The sequence below is a fragment of the Heptranchias perlo genome, chromosome 28, assembly GCF_035084215.1.
Source record: "Heptranchias perlo isolate sHepPer1 chromosome 28, sHepPer1.hap1, whole genome shotgun sequence".
NCBI lineage: Eukaryota > Metazoa > Chordata > Chondrichthyes > Hexanchiformes > Hexanchidae > Heptranchias > Heptranchias perlo.
The window spans coordinates 38,654,117-38,677,016 of NC_090352.1; the positions used below are offsets into that span (position 1 = coordinate 38,654,117).

General features: G+C 59.1%; 1 protein-coding gene across 1 annotated transcript in view; it reads right to left on the reverse strand.

Moving 5' to 3' along the window:
* Nucleotides 1–22,900, reverse strand: part of sarm1 (sterile alpha and TIR motif containing 1) — a 24,135-nt gene continuing 1,235 nt past the window's right edge. Inside the window, 12 exon segments of the mRNA XM_067967896.1 lie at nucleotides 1–812; nucleotides 5,322–5,443; nucleotides 8,708–8,897; nucleotides 10,514–10,616; nucleotides 12,244–12,479; nucleotides 12,954–13,045; nucleotides 13,951–14,027; nucleotides 14,030–14,162; nucleotides 22,187–22,309; nucleotides 22,311–22,409; nucleotides 22,411–22,566; nucleotides 22,568–22,808. Coding sequence (XP_067823997.1) covers nucleotides 680–812; nucleotides 5,322–5,443; nucleotides 8,708–8,897; nucleotides 10,514–10,616; nucleotides 12,244–12,479; nucleotides 12,954–13,045; nucleotides 13,951–14,027; nucleotides 14,030–14,162; nucleotides 22,187–22,309; nucleotides 22,311–22,409; nucleotides 22,411–22,566; nucleotides 22,568–22,808 — 1,705 coding nt within the window. The 3' untranslated portion in view covers nucleotides 1–679.

Consider the following 22,900-nt stretch of genomic DNA (forward strand, 5'->3'; position numbering starts at 1 on the left):
GTGATCAGGATGGCGGGCGTGGCCCTGGGAGCGATGGTCTGTTCCACCACAATCACCTCCTCCACTCTCAATCCCTGTCGGCTCAGCCTTTGGGGATTGGCCATGTCGTGTGTGACAGGCACAATCCGCAGGCTCTCCGGGATTATCCCCGGGCACTAACCTGTCACCGGGAGTGTGGGGAGATCTCCAGCTCCTGAACTAAACCAGTCTCATCTTCCAGTAAAGCAGCTGACGGTTCAGTGCATTCGTCTGAAGTCGGGAGACGAGCAGAAACCCCGTTCACATTAATGCCGGAATAAACTAAACAACAACCAAAAAAATGGGCGCCGTCACCTCGCGTTCTCACTCATGCAAACGGCGTAGCCGTGACTGGACGGACCTCCTCGCTCCGACCCGGGAGACGCTGCTTCCTACAAGCCCGGCGATCGTTCACCACCAATGGTAACAGCTGTCACTCAAACATCTGTTTGCTGTCGCTGGCTGCGGACTCGCATTACATGCAGGCAGCGCACGCAGGCACGCAGGCACGCAGGCAGCGCACGCAGGCAGGCAGGCAGCGCACGCAGGCAGCGCTGATTTCCATCAACATGAGGAATCCCAGGTGCAAGGATTCTATTGCAAGGCGGGAGTCCGAGGGTGTGGGGCACGGGAGGCGGGCGGAGGGAGGTCTAGACGGTCGTTAGGGTTGCTCTCGATGCGGCACTGCCACATTCTTGCTGGTGTCTGTCGGCACCGTGCAATCGTTCTTGGCAGGAGCGCGAAGGAACCGCAGGATCTTCTCGATAGAGGCATCCTGGTACTCGTGAGACCACCTGCAACAGAGAGCGCCAATAAACAGGTGAACAGAGCATACAGATAAACAGGCAAAGAGAGAGCGCACAGATAAACAGGCAAAGAGAGAGCGCAGATAAACAGGCAAAGAGAGAGCGCAGATAAACAGGCAAAGAGAGAGTGTAGATAAACAGGCAAAGAGAGAGCGCAGATAAACAGGCAAAGAGAGAGCAGATAAACAGGCAAAGAGAGAGCGCAGGTAAACAGAGCATACAGATAAACAGGCAAAGAGAGAGCGCAGATAAACAGGCGAAGAGAGAGCGCAGATAAACAGGCAAAGAGAGAGCGCAGATAAACAGGCAAAGAGAGAGCGCAGATAAACAGGCAAAGAGCGCACAGATAAACAGGCAAAGAGAGCACAGATAAACAGGCAAAGAGAGAGTGCACAGATAAACAGAGCGCAGACAAACGTGAACAGAGACTGCAAATAAAAGGTAAACAGAGCACAAAATAACAGGTAAACACCACAAAACGTAACGGGATCGGACTGTACCCCAGTCCAAGGCTAGAATTCCCAACACGTGTTAAATCTGGTTCCTGATTATTTCCGATTGGCTAGTATTTGGCTCCCTATCCTATCTCTCCTTTATTGATCTGCCACCTTTACAGTCACAGAGGGGACACACAGGCCTGGCCACCACCCCCACCCCCAGGCCACTGCCAACGCCCCTGTGACCAGGGGCCCAGGTGTAATTCTGCCCCCAGGTCTCCCCCACCCCCCCCCCCCCCACAACCCTGGCGACTGCAAACTCAGACTGAGCACAAGTGGGGGCTCGTCCCCATGTCTGACCCAGCTCCCGAGCGCTGAGAGTTACAGGGATAACACTCGGCATTACCCCGGGGGGTTACAGGGTTAACAGAATATTAACGGGTCAGCAAACCCGAGCCACTGGAGAAGGGCACGGGGGTCAGATGCGTTTCGCCGTCGCTGGAGAAAGGGGCTGGGTGACAACCGACCGTCTGCACCGTCAGTCCTGCACCGTCATTCCTGCACCGTCAGTCCTGCACCGTCATTCCTGCACCGTCAGTCCTGCACCGTCATTCCTGCACCGTCAGTCCTGCACCGTCAGTCCTGCACCGTCAGTCCTGCACCGTCAGTCCTGCACCGTCAGTCCTGCACCGTCAGTCCTGCACCGTCAGTCCTGCACCGTCAGTCCTGCACCGTCATTCCTGCACCGTCAGTCCTGCACCGTCAGTCCTGCACCGTCAGTCCTGCACCGTCAGTCCTGCACCGCCAGCCCTGCACCGCCAGTCCTGCACCGTCATTCCTGCACCGCCAGTCCTGCACCGTCAGCCCTGCACCGCCAGTCCTGCACCGTCATTCCTGCACCGTCATTCCTGCACCGTCATTCCTGCACCGCCAGTCCTGCACCGTCAGTCCTGCACCGTCAGTCCTGCACCGTCATTCCTGCACCGTCATTCCTGCACCGTCAGTCCTGCACCGTCAGTCCTGCACCGTCAGTCCTGCACCGTCAGTCCTGCACCGTCATTCCTGCACCGTCATTCCTGCACCGTCAGTCCTGCACCGTCAGTCCTGCACCGCCAGCCCTGCACCGCCAGTCCTGCACCGTCAGCCCTGCACCGCCAGTCCTGCACCGTCAGCCCTGCACCGCCAGTCCTGCACCGTCAGCCCTGCACCGCCAGCCCTGCACCGTCAGTCCTGCACCGTCAGTCCTGCACCGTCATTCCTGCACCGCCAGTCCTGCACCGTCAGCCCTGCACCGTCAGTCCTGCACCGTCATTCCTGCACCGTCATTCCTGCACCGTCAGTCCTGCACCGTCAGTCCTGCACCGTCAGTCCTGCACCGTCAGTCCTGCACCGTCATTCCTGCACCGTCAGTCCTGCACCGTCATTACTGCACCGTCAGTCCTGCACCGTCAGTCCTGCACCGCCAGCCCTGCACCGTCAGTCCTGCACCGTCAGTCCTGCACCGTCAGTCCTGCACCGCCAGTCCTGCACCGTCAGCCCTGCACCGCCAGTCCTGCACCGTCATTCCTGCACCGTCATTCCTGCACCGTCATTCCTGCACCGCCAGTCCTGCACCGTCAGTCCTGCACCGTCAGTCCTGCACCGTCATTCCTGCACCGTCATTCCTGCACCGTCAGTCCTGCACCGTCAGTCCTGCACCGTCAGTCCTGCACCGTCATTCCTGCACCGTCAGTCCTGCACCGTCAGTCCTGCACCGTCAGTCCTGCACCGTCATTCCTGCACCGTCATTCCTGCACCGTCAGTCCTGCACCGTCAGTCCTGCACCGTCAGTCCTGCACCGTCAGTCCTGCACCGTCAGTCCTGCACCGTCAGTCCTGCACCGTCAGTCCTGCACCGCCAGCCCTGCACCGCCAGTCCTGCACCGTCAGCCCTGCACCGCCAGTCCTGCACCGTCATTCCTGCACCGCCAGTCCTGCACCGTCATTCCTGCACCGCCAGTCCTGCACCGTCAGCCCTGCACCGCCAGTCCTGCACCGTCATTCCTGCACCGTCATTCCTGCACCGTCATTCCTGCACCGTCATTCCTGCACCGCCAGTCCTGCACCGTCAGTCCTGCACCGTCAGTCCTGCACCGTCATTCCTGCACCGTCATTCCTGCACCGTCAGTCCTGCACCGTCAGTCCTGCACCGTCATTCCTGCACCGTCAGTCCTGCACCGTCATTCCTGCACCGTCAGTCCTGCACCGTCAGTCCTGCACCGCCAGCCCTGCACCGCCAGTCCTGCACCGTCAGCCCTGCACCGCCAGTCCTGCACCGTCAGCCCTGCACCGCCAGTCCTGCACCGTCAGCCCTGCACCGCCAGCCCTGCACCGTCAGTCCTGCACCGTCAGTCCTGCACCGTCATTCCTGCACCGCCAGTCCTGCACCGTCAGCCCTGCACCGTCAGTCCTGCACCGTCATTCCTGCACCGTCAGTCCTGCACCGTCAGTCCTGCACCGTCAGTCCTGCACCGCCAGCCCTGCACCGCCAGTCCTGCACCGCCAGCTCTGCACCGTCAGCCCTGCACCGACAGTCCTGCACCGTCAGTCTGCACCGCCAGCCCTGCACCGCCAGTCCTGCACCGTCAGCCCTGCACCGCCAGTCCTGCACCGTCAGCCCTGCACCGTCAGCCCTGCACCGCCATTCCTGCACCGTCAGTCCTGCACCGTCATTCCTGCACCGTCAGTCCTGCACCGTCAGTCCTGCACCGTCAGTCCTGCACCGTCAGTCCTGCACCGTCAGTCCTGCACCGCCAGCCCTGCACCGCCAGTCCTGCACCGCCAGCTCTGCACCGTCAGCCCTGCACCGTCAGCCCTGCACCGACAGTCCTGCACCGTCAGTCTGCACCGCCAGCCCTGCACCGCCAGTCCTGCACCGTCAGCCCTGCACCGCCAGTCCTGCACCGTCAGTCCTGCACCGTCAGTCTGCACCGTCAGTCCTGCACCGTCAGTCTGCACCGTCAGTCTGCACCGTCAGTCTGCACCGTCAGTCCTGCACCGTCAGTCTGCACCGTCATTCCTGCACCGTCAGTCCTGCACCGCCTGTCCTGCACCGTCAGCCTGCACCGTCAGTCCTGCACCGTCAGTCCTGCACCGTCAGTCTGCACCGTCAGTCCTGCACCGTCAGTCTGCACCGTCAGTCCTGCACCGTCAGTCCTGCACCGTCAGTCTGCACCGTCAGTCTGCACCGTCAGTCTGCACCGTCAGTCTGCACCGCCTGTCCTGCACCGACAGTCCTGCACCGTCAGTCCTGCACCGTCATTCCTGCACCGTCAGTCTGCACCGCCTGTCCTGCACCGTCAGTCTGCACCGTCAGTCCTGCACCGTCAGCCCTGCACCGTCAGCCCTGCACCGTCAGCCCTGCACCGTCAGCCTGCACCGTCAGCCCTGCACCGTCAGTCCTGCACCGTCAGTCTGCACCGTCAGCCTGCACCGTCAGTCTGCACCGTCAGTCCTGCACCGTCAGTCTGCACCGTCAGCCCTGCACCGTCAGCCCTGCACCGTCAGTCCTGCACCGTCAGTCCTGCACCGTCAGCCCTGCACCGTCAGTCTGCACCGTCAGTCCTGCACCGTCAGTCCTGCACCGTCAGCCTGCACCGTTAGTCCTGCACCGACAGTCCTGCACCGTCAGTCCTGCACCGTCAGTCTGCACCGTCAGTCCTGCACCGACAGTCCTGCACCGTCAGTCTGCACCGTCAGCACGACTCACCCCAAGGCGGGACCTGATTCCGTCTGGGCTGTCAGTGAGCACACAACCCGGTCGATTCACCACAGGTGTGGAACAAACATCGAGCACTGTGCACAATTCTGGTCTGGTTAGACCACGCTTGGAGCACTGAAGTCGGGAGGGAGGAGGCTCGCGTGGAGCATGCACCAGTTGGGCCGAATGGCCTGTTTCTGTGCTGTACATTCAATGTAATTCTATGAATTGTAAGCAAGGGATCGCAAGCAGGTGGACAGAAAGGACACGAGATGGGAAGAGAACACGGCAACGAGAAGCAGAGAGTTGATGCCACACTCACTGGATGCCATTGAATTTGAGAATCCCCCTCATGTCCTCGGGTAAGGAACTCGGATCTGGCCAGGAGAAATGGTCGGTCACCGGGACGATGTTCTTGGCGGAGCTCATTGCCATGACGATCTCCTGCACCAAATTCAGAGAAACTTGAGTCAGTCTGTGCAAAAATCGGTCACAACGAGGAGCAGTTCAACAAAATATATTTCTGTATATTCCCACCTCCTCTTCCCAACTATCCCCGGCCCAGCCAATGGGAGATTGACAATTATGGGCTGTCGGCCCGCACTGACTAAAAGTTGGATTGAGACTGGCCAAAATTATTTCACGTTGGACCCTCACAGACGGCAGAGAGTGCGTCTCACTGGGGTACGGGTCCCACAGACACTGACTCTCACCGGGGTACGGGTCCCACAGACACTGACTCTCACCGGGGTACGGGTCCCACAGACACTGACTCTCACCGGGGTACGGGTCCCACAGACACTGACTCTCACCGGGGTACGGGTCCCACAGACACTGACTCTCACTGGGGTACAGGTCCCACAGGCACTGACTCTCACTGGGGTACGGGTCCCACAGACACTGACTCTCACTGGGGTACGGGTCCCACAGACACTGACTCTCACTGGGGTACAGGTCCCACAGACACTGACTCTCACTGGGGTACGGGTCCCACAGACACTGACTCTCACTGGGGTACGGGTCCCACAGACACTGACTCTCACTGGGGTACGGGTCCCACAGGCACTGACTCTCACTGGGGTACGGGTTCCACAGACACTGACTCTCACTGGGGTACGGGTCCCACAGACACTGACTCTCACTGGGGTACGGGTCTCACAGATACTGACTCTCACTGGGGTACGGGTCCCACAGACACTGACTCTCACTGGGGTACGGGTCCCACAGACACTGACTCTCACCGGGGTACGGGTCCCACAGACACTGACTCTCACCGGGGTACGGGTCCCACAGACACTGACTCTCACCGGGATACGGGTCCCACAGACACTGACTCTCACTGGGGTACGGGTCCCACAGACACTGACTCTCACTGGGGTACGGGTTCCACAGACACTGACTCTCACTGGGGTACAGGTCCCACGGACACTGACTCTCACTGGGGTACGGGTTCCACAGACACTGACTCTCACTGGGGTACAGGTCCCACAGACACTGACTCTCACTGGGGTACAGGTCCCACGGACACTGACTCTCACTGGGGTACGGGTTCCACAGACGCTGACTCTCACTGGGGTACGGGTCCCACAGACACTGACTCTCACTGGGGTACGGGTCCCACAGACACCGACTCTCACTGGGGTACGGGTTCCACGGACACTGACTCTCACTGGGGTACGGGTCCCACGGACACTGACTCTCACTGGGGTACGGGTCCCATAGACACTGACTCTAACTGGGGTACGGGTCCCACAGACACTGACTCTCACTGGGGTACGGGTCCCACAGATACTGACTCTCACTGGGGTACGGGTCCCACACACACTGACTCTCACTGGGGTACGGGTCCCACAGACACTGACTCTCACTGGGGTACGGGTCCCACAGACACTGACTCTCACTAGGGTACGGGTCCCACAGACACTGACTCTCACTGGGGTACGGGTCCCACAGGCACTGACTCTCACTGGGGTACGGGTCCCACAGGCACTGACTCTCACTGGGGTACGGGTCCCACAGGCACTGACTCTCACTGGGGTACGGGTCCCACAGACACTAACTCTCACTGGGGTACGGGTCCCACAGACACTGATTCTCACCGGGGTACGGGTCCCACAGACACTGACTCTCATTGGGGTACGGGTCCCACAGACACTGACTCTCACTGGGGTACGGGTCCCACAGACACTGACTCTCACTGGGGTACGGGTCCCACAGACACTGACTCTCACTGGGGTACGGGTCCCACAGACACTGACTCTCACTGGGGTACGGGTCCCAGGGGAACTGAGGCTAATTCCAGCCTTCTGGCTGAACCTGGGACACCCCTGGCTTCTATGCCTCAATACTGCCCCTCACAGTGAGCAGCCGGTATTGTATGAAGTAAATGACACTCGACTTTTATTTCAACAAGTAAATTCATCCGTGGATCTCCTGTTGTTTCTGCTCGTGTTAAGTTGGAATTTACACGGTTTAATAGTGACCACAGAACACGCGCATCGTTCTCCTTCAGCGGTCAATCTGTGTTTTAAGTGGCATGTCCCTTTAAGACCACAATGTCTACTTGCCGAAAATCTTGAGGTCAATTCGAGGTTAGTTGCCACTCCTCCCGCTTTTAAATGTTATCATTTAACGAGGAACTCGATCAGAATGTAATTGCTTTTGGTGGGTGAAGTTTGTGAAATGGCAGGTCCTTGTAAATATTTGGCTCGAGCTCAGAGGAAATCAGCACAAATAGGAAGAGGAGGAGGCCATTCAGCCCCTCGAACCTGTTCCGCCATTCAATTAGATCATGGCTGATCTGTATCTTAACTCCATCTACCCACCTTGGTTCTGTAACCCTTAATCCCCTTACCCAACAGAAATCCATCAATCTCAGTTTTGAAATTTTCAATTGACCCCCAGCCTCAACAGATTTTTGGGGGAGAGAGTTCCAGATTCCCACTCCCCTCTGTGTGAGGAAGTGCTTCCTGACATCACCCCTGAACGGCCTGGCTCTAATTTTAAGATTCTGCCCCCTTGTTCTGGACTCCCCCCACCAGAGGAAATAGTTTCTCTCTATCTACCCTATCAAATCCTTTAACCATCTTAAACACCTCAATTCGATCACCCCTTAATCTTCTATACTCGAGGGAATACAAGCCTAGTCTGTGCAACCTGTCCTCATAATTGCATGTGCGCTGCACCCCCTCCAAGGCCAATATATCCTTCCTGAGGGGCGGTGCCCAGAACTGAACCCAGTCTCCAGGTGGGGTCTGACCACAGCTTTATATAAACTGTCCCATAACTCCCTCCCCATTGTATTCCAGCCCCCCTTGAGATAAAGGCCAACATTCCATTAGCCTTTTCAATTATTTTTTTGTACCCGTCCTCTAGATTTTAGTGATTTCTGTACCTGGACCCCATAATCTCTCTGCTCCTCCACAGATCCAGCCTTTCATTCCCACCATGAGAGAGGGGTGGTGGGGTGTGTGTGGGGGAAGGGGGCGATGGTGGGCTATGGACTCTGTGGGAGAGCGAATCACCTGCTTCAGTTCTGCCTGATGTCGGCGGAGAATCAGTGCGTGGGAGAAATGCTCCCTGGGAGCGGGTTGTGGGGGGGGGTCTGGTTTAAAGCTCCCCCCAACCTCACCTCACAAATCTGATCTGCAAAGCTCCTTCTCCCTGGTTGCTGGATCTGATCTTGGGGAACAGTCTCCGCTCACTCACCTTGTGCACCCAATCCTTCCTCTTGTCGTCCCCCATGCACTTGTCCAGGGCATTGGCCGACAAGACCAGGACAAAGTTCTTTGCCTTCTTCACGCTCTGGATGAGTTTATCGTCAAACTTGCCGGCCTCCAGTTTCTCCACATCGATGAACACACTGAATCCACATAACTGAAGATGAACCTTCAAAAGGCTGAGAGACAAATGGGGGCGGGGGGGGAGAAAGAGGGTCACAAAATGGGGCACCAGCTATCACCCATCCTCCGATTACCTGCTCCTTCCTACCTGGACAGTTTTAGTTTTATTCATTCTCGGGATGTGGGCATCGCTGGCAAGGCCGGCATTTATTGCCCGTCCCTGGTTGCCCTGAGAAGGTGGTTTTGGGGCTTCCTTCTTGAACCGCTGCGATCTGTGAACGGCTCGATGCAACTGAGTGACTCACTGGGCCACTTCAGAGGGCAGTTAAGAGTCAACCACGTTGGTGTGGGACTGGAGTCACATACAGGCCCAGACCGGGTCAGGACGGCAGGTTTCCTTCCCTAAAGGACATCAGTGAACCAGTTGGGATTTTTACGACAATCCGACAGCTTCACGGTCACTTTTACTGAGACCAGATTATTATTCCCAGATTTTCTTTAAACTGCCATAGTGGGATTTGAACTCTGGAGGGAGGGTTTTGAGGGGAGGGTAATTGGGGGGAGGGTAGTGGGGGGAGGGGAGGGAGGGTAGTGGTGGGGGAGGGGAGGGAGGGTAGTGGTGGGGGAGGGGAGGGAGGGTAGTGGTGGGGGAGGGGAGGGAGGGTAGTGGTGGGGGAGGGGAGTGGGGGAGGGTAGTGGGGGAGGGGAGGGTAGTGGGGAGGGGAGGGAAGGGAGGGGGGAGGGTCGTGTGGGTTTGGGGGGTAGTTTGTGTGGGGGGGTAGTTTGTGTGGGGGGGTAGTTTGGGGGGGGGGGTAGTTTGGGGGGGAGTAGTTTGGGGGAGGGTAGTTTGGGGGGGGGTAGTTTGGGGGGGGTAGTTTGGGGGGGGGTAGTTGGGGGGGGGTAGTTTGGGGGGGTAGTTTGGGGGGGGTAGTTTGGGGGGAGGGGAGGGAGGGGGAGGGTCGTGTGGGGGGGTAGTTTGTGTGGGGGGGTAGTTTGTGTGGAGGGTAGTTTGGGGGAGGGGTAGTTTGGGGGGGGGGTAGTTTGGGGGAGGGTAGTTTGGGGGGGGGGTAGTTTGGGGGAGGGTAGTTTGGGGGGGGGGTAGTTTGTGTGGGGGGGTTGTTTGGGGGGGTAGTTTGGTGGGGGGGTAGTTTGGGGGGGGTAGTTTGGGGGGGTAGTTTGGGGGGTAGTTTGGGGGGGGTAGTTTGTGGGGGGGTAGTTTGGGGGGGTAGTTTGGGGGGGTAGTTTGGGGGGGTAGTTTGTGGGGGGGTAGTTTGGGGGGGGTAGTTTGTGGGGGGGTAGTTTGGGGGGGTAGCTTGGGGGGGGTAGTTTGGGGGGGGGTAGTTTGTGGGGGGGTAGTTTGGGGGGGGTAGTTTGGGGGGGGGTAGTTTTGGGGGGGGGGTAGTTTGTGTGGGGGGGTAGTTTGGGGGGGTAGTTTGGAGGGGGGTAGTTTTGGGGGGGAGGGGGTCTAAAGCTAGACCGGTGATTCTGTCCAAGAATGTTGAAGTTGGAACATCCAATCCTTTTCCCTTTAAATATCGTGGCTTTCTCCAGCGGTTTCGGGACTCAGGCAACTATTTCAACCCCCTCGACCCCCAGTGACAGCCTCATAAGGCCCCATGCCTTGCCCACCGGGACCAGTGACCCTGGAATTGTGGAGACGGACGGTACAAACCTGGCCAGCTGGGACCCTGTGGTCCTCCGGTAACTGATGAAGACGTCGGGGCCTTCGGAGTGGGAGTGGGGACTGACCACGGCCGAGCTCGGCAGCAGCAGTTCTGAAAGATAAAAGAGGATGTCGTCCTTTGGAGCCAAAGGTTGAACAGAAACACTCCCGGGGCAGCCCGCGGTCATTCACCAAACCTCCAATCAGTGAAGTCCGCTATAAGCCTGGAACATCTTCAATTGGCTGTGGTTGAGTGAAAATCCAATCATCCAGTTGGATAATCTAGATCTGAATATCAACCCGAGTATTTTGATTGGATAATTCCAATATCGGCTTTCTCCCGGTTGGTTTATAGTTTCAATCCAGATTTCCAACTGGTTTTGAAAGATAGAAAAGATTTGCATTTCTACAGCGCCTTTCACAACCTCAGGACGTCCCAAAGCGCTTTACAGCCAATGAAGTACTTTTTTTGAAGTGTACTCACTGTTGTAATGTAGGAAACGCAGCAGCCAATTCGTGCACGGAAAGATCCCACAAACAGCAATGAGATCAATGACCAGATAATCTGTTTTTTTTAATGATGTTGATTGAGGGGTAAATGTTGGCCCCAGGTCACTGGGGAGAACTCCCCTTGATTTGTTTCATTCCCTCAGATTGTAACCTGCACACAGGGAGCCATGGGATCAAGCATTGGGAGGGCCATGGTTATAGAGTTACTGCCCACCGGGGATGGGAGGGCAGCACGGAGTGTTGGAGGGAGGAATTGACCATGTTCTCACCCGAGACAGTCTGCCCTTGTCACTTCTCTCAACACCAAGTGTTACGATGATCCAGTATAACATGGCGGCTTGGGAGGTGGGAAATGGACAACTCTGCTTTCATTTGGTGATCCCAGCATTCCACAGTGGCACTGCGACCCCCTGCTCCACCAAACCCCAATTTATTTCAGTTAATTCCGGGCGTTTTTAGCTCCTACTGTGTTCCACTCCAATCGGCAAACTCTCCCAGAAGCAAAGCCCGGCCCAGGACGCAGGTCAGTTCTCCCTGCGGCCTGTACACTCCCAGCAAAGGCAGCTCATGAACCCGAGTGTGGAGGGACACGGGTTAGACGCTAAGCCAAAGAAAGAAAGGGTTTTAAGGAGCATCTTAAAGGAGGAGAGAGAGGCGGAGAGGTTTAGGGAGGGAATTCCAGAGCTTGGGGCCCAGGCAGCTGAAGGCACGGCCGCCAATGGTGGAGCGATTAAAATCGGGGCTGCGCAAGAGGCCAGAATTGGAGGAGCGCAGAGATCTCGGAGGGATGTAGGGCTGGAGGAGGTTACAGAGATAGGGAGGGGGGCGAGGCCACGGAGGGATTTGAAAATGAGGATGAGAATTTTAAAATCGAGGCGTTCCCGGACCGGGAGCCGATGTAGGTCAGCGAGCACAGGGGGTGATGGGTGAACGGGACTCGGCCTGAGTTGGGATACGGGCAACAGAGCTTTGGATGAGCTGAAGTTTATGGAGGGTGGAAGGTGGGAGACCGGCCAGGAGAGCGTTGGGATAGTCGAGTCTGGAGGTAACAAAGGGACGGAGGAGGGTTTCAGCAGCAGATGGGCTGAGGCAGGGGCGTGATGTACCCTGAGAAAGACATATATTATTAATACACTGCTGGTTATTGAGGATTTGACACTGTCGGATTCCTTATTGAATGGGTTTCTAAATGACTTTGCTACATTCCCGTTAAAAGCTCTGTGCTTTACCCTGTCCTGCAGCCAGGATTCTTGCTCGGTGAAATCCGATTGCGATCCGGCAATCAGAACTAAGTTGCTGCTCCGTCACTCTGGGTAATGATTCCCTCCCAATGCCACACTGCACCAGATTGTAGGTATACTGTCGAAAGCGGGGGTCGATGCTGCTCAGCCAGTCGGCCAGGTTGCTGGGGTCACACGCGGAGTAGTTGGCGTAAGTTTTTAACTCAGTGAGTTCTCGGCGAAATCTGTAAAAGAACAACAGTTTCTGGCAATGAAATGGCAGAACAACACGTTCCATTTGTACTAAAACCACTATCACATCTACTCCCCATCAAACACTCCCGGGGCAGGTACAGCACGGGTTAGATACAGAGTAAAGCTCCCTCTACACTGTCCCATCAAACACTCCCAGGGCAGGTACAGCATGGGTTAGATACAGAGTAAAGCTCCCTCTACACTGTCCCATCAAACACTCCCAGAGCAGGTACAGCATGGGTTAGATACAGAGTAAAGCTCCCTCTACACTGTCCCATCAAACACTCCCAGAGCAGGTACAGGGTTAGATACAGAGTAAAGCTCCCTCTACACTGTCCCATCAAACACTCCCAGAGCAGGTACAGGGTTAGATACAGAGTAAAGCTCCCTCTACACTGTCCCATCAAAGGGTCATCTCGGGATGTTCTATAAATAAGAGGAAAGAATGTACGTAATTCTCGCACCTTCTCCGTGTGATGCTGGACAATATTCCCAAATCTTCCTGTAATTCCGAATCAGAAACCATCAGCAGCAGGTCTCCATCAACCTGCAGGTCCTGGCAGGTACAGAAATCTGGTTAGAGTTTGCAGTAACAGGTTAACTGAGACACAGTCACACACACAAGGACACGCACACACACACAGACACGCACACAAGGACACGCACACACACACAGACACGCACACAAGGACACGCACACAGACACGCACACACAGACACGCACACAAGGACACGCACACGCACCACAGACACGCACACAAGGACACGCACACACACACAGACACGCACACAAGGACACGCACACACGGACACGCACACACGGACACGCACACACGGACACGCACACAAGGACACGCACACAAGGACACGCACACAAGGACACGCACACAAGGACACGCACACAAGGACACGCACACAAGGACACGCACACACACACAGACACGCACACAAGGACACGCACACACAGACACGCACACAAGGACACGCACACACGGACACGCACACACGGACACGCACACAAGGACACGCACACAAGGACACGCACACACAGACACACACACATGTACTGACACACATACACACAAGTATCCTCACACACACATACAAATATACCAACATGCACACACATATACAAACAAGTATACCGGCACACATACATACAAATATACCCACACATATATACACACAAGTGTACAAATACGCTTGTCTTTGTGTGTAGGTTTGATGTCTGCGTGTGTGGATTGTGGATCTACTTTATTAACAATTTTACACCTTTGATTTTAACAAACAGTTCAGCAGCTGCCTCTCATCTCCAGACTGATTGTCCGTTCAGACACTCCCTGCATTCGCTCCATAACCTGCGTCGAGATTACGAGGCAGAAACAGGCCCTGCCAGTCTGTGTTGGGTGTTCCCTGGGCCCTGGAATGACACAGGCTGCAGTCCAGCCTGTCCTCCCTCACCAAGAATCTCTCGCAGTAGGTGATGAATCCAATCTGCTGCAGCCACGTCTGAACCTCTCCAGATTTCCAGTTGGGACGGCGGGAGAGAGTCGGCGAGGGATCGCCTCTCCTGTCAGACACAGGGCTTTCTTAGCCAGGGTGGAGACGGTGGAGTTGCTGGAATAACTGACGATTCTCTTCAGGCTCTGGGTGGCTCCGATCTCGTGGAATATCTGAAAACATACCAGGAACACTCTCACTGCGGAATTACAAGCCCCCACCCAATGGCGGGTTTCATAATCGGTCGCTCTCCCCACCCAGGCACAGGGTGGGACAACACCGTGTCAGGGAACAGCGACCCCCAGAGAGAGGGAGTGGGGAACGAGGGGTGACCCAGTGTCAGAGGAGGAGAGAGGGAGTGGGGAACGAGGGGTGATCCAGTGTCAGAGGAGGAGAGAGGGAGTGGGGAACGAGGGGTGACCCAGTGTCAGAGGAGGAGAGAGAGGGAGTGGGGAACGAGGGGTGACCCAGTGTCAGAGGAGGAGAGAGAGGGAGTGGGGAACGAGGGGTGATCCAGTGTCAGAGGAGGAGAGAGGGAGTGGGGAACGAGGGGTGATCCAGTGTCAGAGGAGGAGAGAGGGAGTGGGGAACGAGGGGTGACCCAGTGTCAGAGAGAGAGAGGGAGTGGGGAACGAGGGGTGACCCAGTGTCAGAGGAGGAGAGAGAGGGAGTGGGGAATGAGGGGTGACCCAGTGTCAGAGGAGGAGGAGAGAGGGAGTGGGGAACGAGGGGTGACCCAGTCTCGGAGGAGGAGAGAGGGAGTGGGGAACGAGGGGTGACCCAGTCTCGGTGGAGGAGAGAGGGAGTGGGGAACGAGGGGTGACCCAGTGTCAGAGGAGGAGAGAGGGAGTGGGGAACGAGGGGTGACCCAGTCTCGGAGGAGGAGAGAGGGAGTGGGGAACGAGGGGTGACCCAGTGTCAGAGGAGGAGAGAGGGAGTGGGGAACGAGGGGTGACCAGTCTCGGAGGAGGAGAGAGGGAGTGGGGAACGAGGGGTGACCCAGTGTCGGAGGAGGAGAGAGGGAGTGGGGAACGAGGGGTGACCCAGTGTCAGAGGAGGAGAGAGAGGGAGTGGGGAACGAGGGGTGACCCAGTCTCAGAGGAGGAGAGAGGGAGTGGGGAACGAGGGGTGACCCAGTCTCAGAGGAGGAGGAGAGAGGGAGTGGGGAACGAGGGGTGACCCAGTGTCAGAGGAGGAGGAGAGAGGGAGTGGGGAACGAGGGGTGACCCAGTCTCAGAGGAGGAGAGAGAGGGAGTGGGGAACGAGGGGTGACCCAGTGTCGGAGGAGGAGAGAGGGAGTGGGGAACGAGGGGTGATCCAGTGTCAGAGGAGGAGAGAGGGAGTGGGGAACGAGGGGTGATCCAGTGTCAGAGGAGGAGAGAGGGAGTGGGGAACGAGGGTGACCCAGTGTCAGAGGAGGAGAGAGGGAGTGGGGAACGAGGGGTGATCCAGTGTCAGAGGAGGAGAGAGGGAGTGGGGAACGAGGGGTGATCCAGTGTCAGAGGAGGAGAGAGGGAGTGGGGAACGAGGGGTGACCCAGTGTCAGAGGAGGAGAGAGAGGGAGTGGGGAACGAGGGGTGATCCAGTGTCAGAGGAGGAGAGAGGGAGTGGGGAACGAGGGGTGATCCGTGTCAGAGGAGAGAGAGGGAGTGGGGAACGAGGGGTGACCCAGTGTCAGAGGAGGAGAGAGAGGAGTGGGGAATGAGGGGTGACCCAGTGTCAGAGGAGGAGGAGAGAGGGAGTGGGGAACGAGGGGTGACCCAGTGTCAGAGGAGGAGAGAGAGGGAGTGGGGAACGAGGGGTGACCCAGTCTCAGAGGAGGAGGAGAGAGGGAGTGGGGAACGAGGGGTGACCCAGTGTCAGAGGAGGAGGAGAGAGGGAGTGGGGAACGAGGGGTGACCCAGTCTCAGAGGAGGAGAGAGAGGGAGTGGGGAACGAGGGGTGACCCAGTGTCGGAGGAGGAGAGAGGGAGTGGGGAACGAGGGGTGATCCAGTGTCAGAGGAGGAGAGAGGGAGTGGGGAACGAGGGGTGATCCAGTGTCAGAGGAGGAGAGAGGGAGTGGGGAACGAGGGGTGACCCAGTGTCAGAGGAGGAGAGAGGGAGTGGGGAACGAGGGGTGATCCAGTGTCAGAGGAGGAGAGAGGGAGTGGGGAACGAGGGGTGATCCAGTGTCAGAGGAGGAGAGAGGGAGTGGGGAACGAGGGGTGACCCAGTGTCAGAGGAGGAGAGAGAGGGAGTGGGGAACGAGGGGTGATCCAGTGTCAGAGGAGGAGAGAGGGAGTGGGGAACGAGGGGTGATCCAGTGTCAGAGGAGGAGAGAGGGAGTGGGGAACGAGGGGTGATCCAGTGTCAGAGGAGAGAGAGGGAGTGGGGAACGAGGGGTGACCCAGTGTCAGAGGAGGAGAGAGAGGGAGTGGGGAATGAGGGGTGACCCAGTGTCAGAGGAGGAGGAGAGAGGGAGTGGGGAACGAGGGGTGACCCAGTGTCAGAGGAGGAGAGAGATGGAGTGGGGAATGAGGGGTGACCCAGTGTCAGAGGAGGAGGAGAGAGGGAGTGGGGAACGAGGGGTGACCCAGTCTCGGAGGAGGAGAGAGGGAGTGGGGAACGAGGGGTGACCCAGTCTCAGAGGAGGAGTGAGGGAGTGGGGAACGAGGGGTGACCCAGTGTCAGAGGAGGAGAGAGAGGGAGTGGGGAACGAGGGGTGACCCAGTGTCAGAGGAGGAGAGAGAGGGAGTGGGGAATGAGGGGTGACCCAGTGTCAGAGGAGGAGAGAGAGGGAGTGGGGAATGAGGGGTGACCCAGTGTCAGAGGAGGAGGAGAGAGGGAGTGGGGAACGAGGGGTGACCCAGTCTCGGAGGAGGAGAGAGGGAGTGGGGAACGAGGGGTGACCCCAGTCTCGGAGGAGGAGAGAGGGAGTGGGGAACGAGGGGTGACCCAGTCTCGGAGGAGGAGAGAGGAGTGGGGAACGAGGGGTGATCCAGTGTCAGAAGAGTAGAGAGAGGGAGTGGGAACGAGGGGTGACCCAGTGTCAGAGGAGGAGGAGAGAGGGAGTGGGGAACGAGGGGTGACCCAGTGTCAGAGGAGGAGAGAGGGAGTGGGGAACGAGGGGTGGACCCAGTGTCAGAGGAGGAGAGAGAGGGAGTGGGGAACGAGGGGTGACCCAGTCTCAGAGGAGGAGAGAGGGAGTGGGGAACGAGGGGTGACCCAGTGTCAGAGGAGGAGGAGAGAGGGAGTGGGGAACGAGGGGTGATCCAGTGTCAGAGGAGGAGAGAGGGAGTGGGGAACGAGGGGTGACCCAGTCTCAGAGGAGGAGAGAGGGAGTGGGGAACGAGGGGTGACCCAGTCTCAGAGGAGGAGAGAGGGAGTGGGGAACGAGGGGTGACCCAGTCTCAGAGGAGGAGAGAGAGGGAGTGGGAACGAGGGGTGACCCAGTGTCAGAGGAGGAGAGAGGGAGTGGGGAACGAGGGGTGACCCAGTGTCAGAGGAGGAGGAGAGAGGGAGTGGGGAACGAGGGGTGACCCAGTCTCAGAGGAGGAGGAGAGAGGGAGTGGGAACGAGGGGTGACCCAGTGTCAGAGGAGGAGAGAGGGAGTGGGGAACGAGGGGTGACCAGTGTCAGAGGAGGAGAGAGAGGGAGTGGGGAACGAGGGGTGACCCAGTCTCAGAGGAGGAGAGAGGGAGTGGGGAACGAGGGGTGACCCAGTGTCAGAGGAGGAGGAGAGAGGGAGTGGGGAACGAGGGGTGATCCAGTGTCAGAGGAGGAGAGAGGGAGTGGGGAACGAGGGGTGACCCAGTCTCAGAGGAGGAGGAGAGAGGGAGTGGGGAACGAGGGGTGACCCAGTCTCAGAGGAGGAGAGAGGGAGTGGGGAACGAGGGGTGACCCAGTCTCAGAGGAGGAGAGAGAGGGAGTGGGGAACGAGGGGTGACCCAGTGTCAGAGGAGGAGAGAGGGAGTGGGGAACGAGGGGTGACCCAGTGTCAGAGGAGGAGGAGAGAGGGAGTGGGGAACGAGGGGTGACCCAGTCTCAGAGGAGGAGGAGAGAGGGAGTGGGGAACGAGGGGTGACCAGTCTCAGAGGAGGAGAGAGAGGAGTGGGGAACGAGGGGTGACCCAGTGTCAGAGGAGGAGAGAGAGGGAGTGGGGAACGAGGGGTGACTCAGTGTCAGAGGAGGAGAGAGAGGGAGTGGGGAACGAGGGGTGATCCAGTGTCAGAGGAGGAGAGAGGGAGTGGGGAACGAGGGGTGACTCAGTGTCAGAGGAGGAGAGAGAGGGAGTGGGGAACGAGGGGTGACCCAGTGTCAGAGGAGGAGAGAGAGGGAGTGGGGAACGAGGGGTGACCCAGTCTCAGAGGAGGAGGAGAGAGGGAGTGGGGAACGAGGGGTGATCCAGTGTCAGAGGAGGAGAGAGAGGGAGTGGGGAACGAGGGGTGACCCAGTCTCAGAGGAGGAGGAGAGAGGGAGTGGGGAACGAGGGGTGACCCAGTCTCGGAGGAGGAGGAGAGAGGGAGTGGGGAACGAGGGGTGATCCAGTGTCAGAGGAGGAGAGAGGGAGTGGGGAACGAGGGGTGACCCAGTCTCAGAGGAGGAGGAGAGAGGGAGTGGGGAACGAGGGGTGACCCAGTCTCGGAGGAGGGAGGGAGTGGGGAACGAGGGGTGACCCAGTGTCGGAGGAGGAGAGAGGGAGTGGGGAACGAGGGGTGACCCAGTCTCGGAGGAGGGAGGGAGTGGGGAACGAGGGGTGACCCAGTGTCAGAGGAGGAGAGAGGGAGTGGGGAACGAGGGGTGACCCAGTGTCGGAGGAGGAGAGAGGGAGTGGGGAACGAGGGGTGACCCAGTCTCGGAGGAGGGAGGGAGTGGGGAACGAGGGGTGACCCAGTGTCGGAGGAGGAGAGAGGGAGTGGGGAACGAGGGGTGACCCAGTCTCGGAGGAGGGAGGGAGTGGGGAACGAGGGGTGACCCAGTCTCGGTGGAGGAGAGAGGGAGTGGGAACGAGGGGTGACCCAGTGTCAGAGGAGGAGGAGAGAGGGAGTGGGGAACGAGGGGTGACCCAGTCTCAGAGGAGGAGAGAGAGGGAGTGGGGGAACGAGGGGTGACCCAGTCTCGGAGGAGGGAGGGAGTGGGGGAACGAGGGGTGACCCAGTCTCGGAGGAGGGAGGGAGTGGGGAACGAGGGGTGACCCAGTGTCGGAGGAGGAGAGAGGGAGTGGGGAACGAGGGGTGACCCAGTCTCGGAGGAGGGAGGGAGTGGGGAACGAGGGGTGACCCAGTCTCGGTGGAGGAGAGAGGGAGTGGGGGAACGAGGGGTGACCCAGTGTCGGAGGAGGAGAGAGGGAGTGGGGGAACGAGGGGTGACCCAGTGAAGGCCTCAGGCTGTAACCCAGGATACCCTGACCCTTCACCACACGGAACAGCATGAACAAGGGGGCCGGTGGGAGGGAGAATGGCCGGGGATCCAGGCCCCGCCAGCTTGCATGCTGAGGGAGGGATATTAGATTTGGGCCTCACTGCCCAATCTTTCCAGCCATCCCATCCAAGTTGGGGCAGGATAATGGAGAACTCCCAGGCCGTTAACACAAAGGGGATTATTTTAGGGGTGATTCTCGCTCCCAATAGTGAATATCGGTGGCGGAGAATCGGGGCGATAATATCGGGGAGCGTGGAACGGTCACATCAGCCCTGAACAAGAAAAGACTCGTCATCTCATCTTCAATCCTGCCTCCACCCTCCGGCCCTCCTCTCCATCTCATTCCCTCCTCCTCTATCTTTTCCATCTCAGTCCTCTCACTCTCCTCCTCCCTTTACCACTTATCCACTCGCCCCGTTACTTTCCCTCACTCTCTAGCTTCCTTTTCTCACTCTGTCCATCCTCTTTTTCTCTCTCCCTTCTCTTTCTCTTTCCCTCCTCTCTCTTCCTTTCTCCCTCACTCTTCCCTTTCTCCCTCTCTCCCTCCCCTCTCTCACACCTCTTCCCCCCTCTCTCCCTTCCTCCTTTCTCTCTTTTCTCTCTCTCTCTCCCCCTCCCTCCCTCCCCACTCTCTCCCCCTCCCCACTCTCTCCCTCCCACCCTCCCCATTCTCTCTCTCTCCCTCCCTCCCCACTCTCTCTCCCCTCCCTCCCTCCCCCACTCTCTCTCTCTCCCTCCCTCCCCACTCTCTCCCTCCCTCCCTCCCCACTCTCTCCCCTCCCTCCTCCCCACCTCTCACTCCCACCCTCCCCCTCTCTCATCTCACCCTCCCTCCCTCCCCACTCTCTCCCACCCTCCCTCCCCATTCTCTCTCTCTCCCTCCCTCCCCACTCTCTCTCTCACCCTCCCTCCCCACACTCTCTCTCTCTCTCTCCCTCCCCACTCTCTCTCTCTCCCTCCCTCCCTCCCCACTCTCTCCCTCCCTCCCTCCCCATTCTCTCTCTCTCCTCCCTCCCCACTCTCTCTCTCTCCCTCCCTCCCACTCTCTCTCTCTCCCTCCCTCCCTCCCCACTCTCTCACTCACCACCCTCCCCACTCTCTCCCTCCCTCCCTCCCCACCTCTCTCCCCCTCCCTCCCTCCCCACTCTCTCTCTCTCCCTCCCTCCCCACTCTCTCTCTCTCCCTCCCTCCCCACTCTCTCTCACTCCCGCCCTCCCCCATTCTCTCTCTCACCCTCCCTCCCCACACCTCTCTCTCACCCTCCCTCCCCACTCTCTCTCACTCCCTCCCTCCCCACTCTCTCTCTCTCCCTCCCTCCCCACACTCTCTCACTCCCTCCCTCCCCACTCTCTCTCCCTCCCTCCCTCCCCACTCTCTCACCCTCCCTCCCTCCCACACTCTCACCTCACCCTCCCTCCCCACTCTCTCTCTCTCTCTCTCCCTCCCCACTCTCTCCCCCTCCCTCCCTCCCCACTCTCTCTCTCTCCCTCCCTCCCCACTCTCTCCCCTCCCTCCTCCCCACTCTCTCTCCCTCCCCACTCTCTCTCCCTCCCTCCCTCCCCACTCTCTCTCTCTCCCTCCCTCCCCACACTCTCTCCCCCTCCCTCCCTCCCCACTCTCTCTCTCTCCCCTCCCTCCCCACTCTCTCTCTCTCCCTCCCCACTCTCTCTCCCTCCCTCCCACCCCACCTCTCTCTCTCTCCCTCCCTCCCCACTCTCTCCCCCTCCCTCCCTCCCCACTCTCTCTCTCTCCCTCCCCACTCTCTCCCCCTCCCTCCCTCCCCACTCTCTCTCTCTCCCTCCCTCCCCACTCTCTCTCTCTCCCTCCCACTCTCTCTCTCTCTCTCCCTCCCCACTCTCTCTCCCTCCCTCCCTCCCCACTCTCTCTCCCTCCCTCCCTCCCCACTCTCTCTCTCTCCCTCCCTCCCCACTCTCTCCCCCTCCCTCCCTCCCCACTCTCTCTCTCTCCCTCCCCACTCTCTCTCCCTCCCTCCCTCCCCACTCTCTCTCTCTCCCTCCCTCCCCACTCTCTCCCCCTCCCTCCCTCCCCACTCGCTCTCTCTCCCTCCCCACTCTCTCTCTCTCCCTCCCTCCCCACTCTCTCTCTCTCTCTCCCTCCCCACTCTCTCTCTCTCCCTCCCTCCCCACTCTCTCTCTCTCCCTCCCCACTCTCTCCCCCTCCCCACTCTCTCTCTCTCCCTCCCTCCCTCCCCCACTCTCTCCCTCCCTCCCTCCCCACTCTCTCCCTCCCTCCCTCCCTCCCCACTCTCTCCCTCCCTCCCTCCCCACTCTCTCTCCCTCCCTCCCCACTCTCTCCCCTCCCCACTCTCTCTCTCTCCCTCCCTCCCTCCCCACTCTCTCCCTCCCTCCCTCCCCACTCTCTCCCTCCCTCCCTCCCCACTCTCTCCCTCCCTCCCTCCCCACTCTCTCCCTCCCTCCCTCCCCACTCTCTCCCTCCCTCCCTCCCCACTCTCTCCCTCCCTCCCTCCCCACTCTCTCCCCCTCCCCACTCTCTCTCTCTCCCTCCCTCCCTCCCCACTCTCTCCCTCCCTCCCTCCCCCACTCTCTCCCTCCCTCCCTCCCCACTCTCTCCCTCCCTCCCTCCCCACTCTCTCCCTCCCTCCCTCCCCACTCTCTCTCTCTCCCTCCCTCCCCATTCTCTCTCTCTCTCTCCCTCCCTCCCCACTCTCTCTCTCTCTCCCCCTCCCCACTCTCTCTCCCTCCCTCCCTCCCCACTCTCTCCCCCTCCCCACTCTCTCCCTCCCTCCCTCCCCACTCTCTCTCTCCCTGTGGGTACCTGTGTCTTTTTTCTGCCTGGATTTAATGCCCGCCTCCACACACAGGGTAAAAAAGCTGCCACGCACTGGGCCTCCAGCCTCGAGCTGTCCAAGAGCTGCACCAGACGCTGGAGGTCGTAGGCCCGTGCGGCCCTGGGAGTTGTCCGTGCTGTCCAGCCAATCCTGCACAAACTCCTCCGGGTGAAGGGAGGCAATGAAAGGTTCCACCAAGTCCAAGGTCCCCCGACTTCTCCACCTTCTCCTCGATCTCCTTGTTTGTTGCCAGGACGGTGATGGCCAGACAAGCCTGGAATCGCACCAGCTCGTCCTTGGAGAAGGCGAGGGGGAACAGCCAGTCAGCCGCATTCTTCGCTATCATGAGCCGCTGATTGGCGTGCCCCGCCGTGCATGGCGCAGTTTGCCAGCGCCGCGGCGCAGTGCCGCAGGATGGTGGAATCGTCACTGCGGCACCAGTACAGGACGGAGTCCAGGCCGCCGTTGGTGATGAGGAGGTAGGAGGTCTGCTCCGTGTGTTTGAACATGTGCTGCAGGATCCCCGAGACAGCCCTCGCTAGCTGGCTATCACCACGGTCCTTCGCCAGGTCCAGAATCACTCCCAGACCCGTCCGAGCCACTCGGTCCCTGGAGGGGGGGGGGGGAGATAAAAAATCACAGCCCACGAGAAAAGATCAGTCGCGGGATGGTACAACATCAAGAACAGACCAATGCCCATA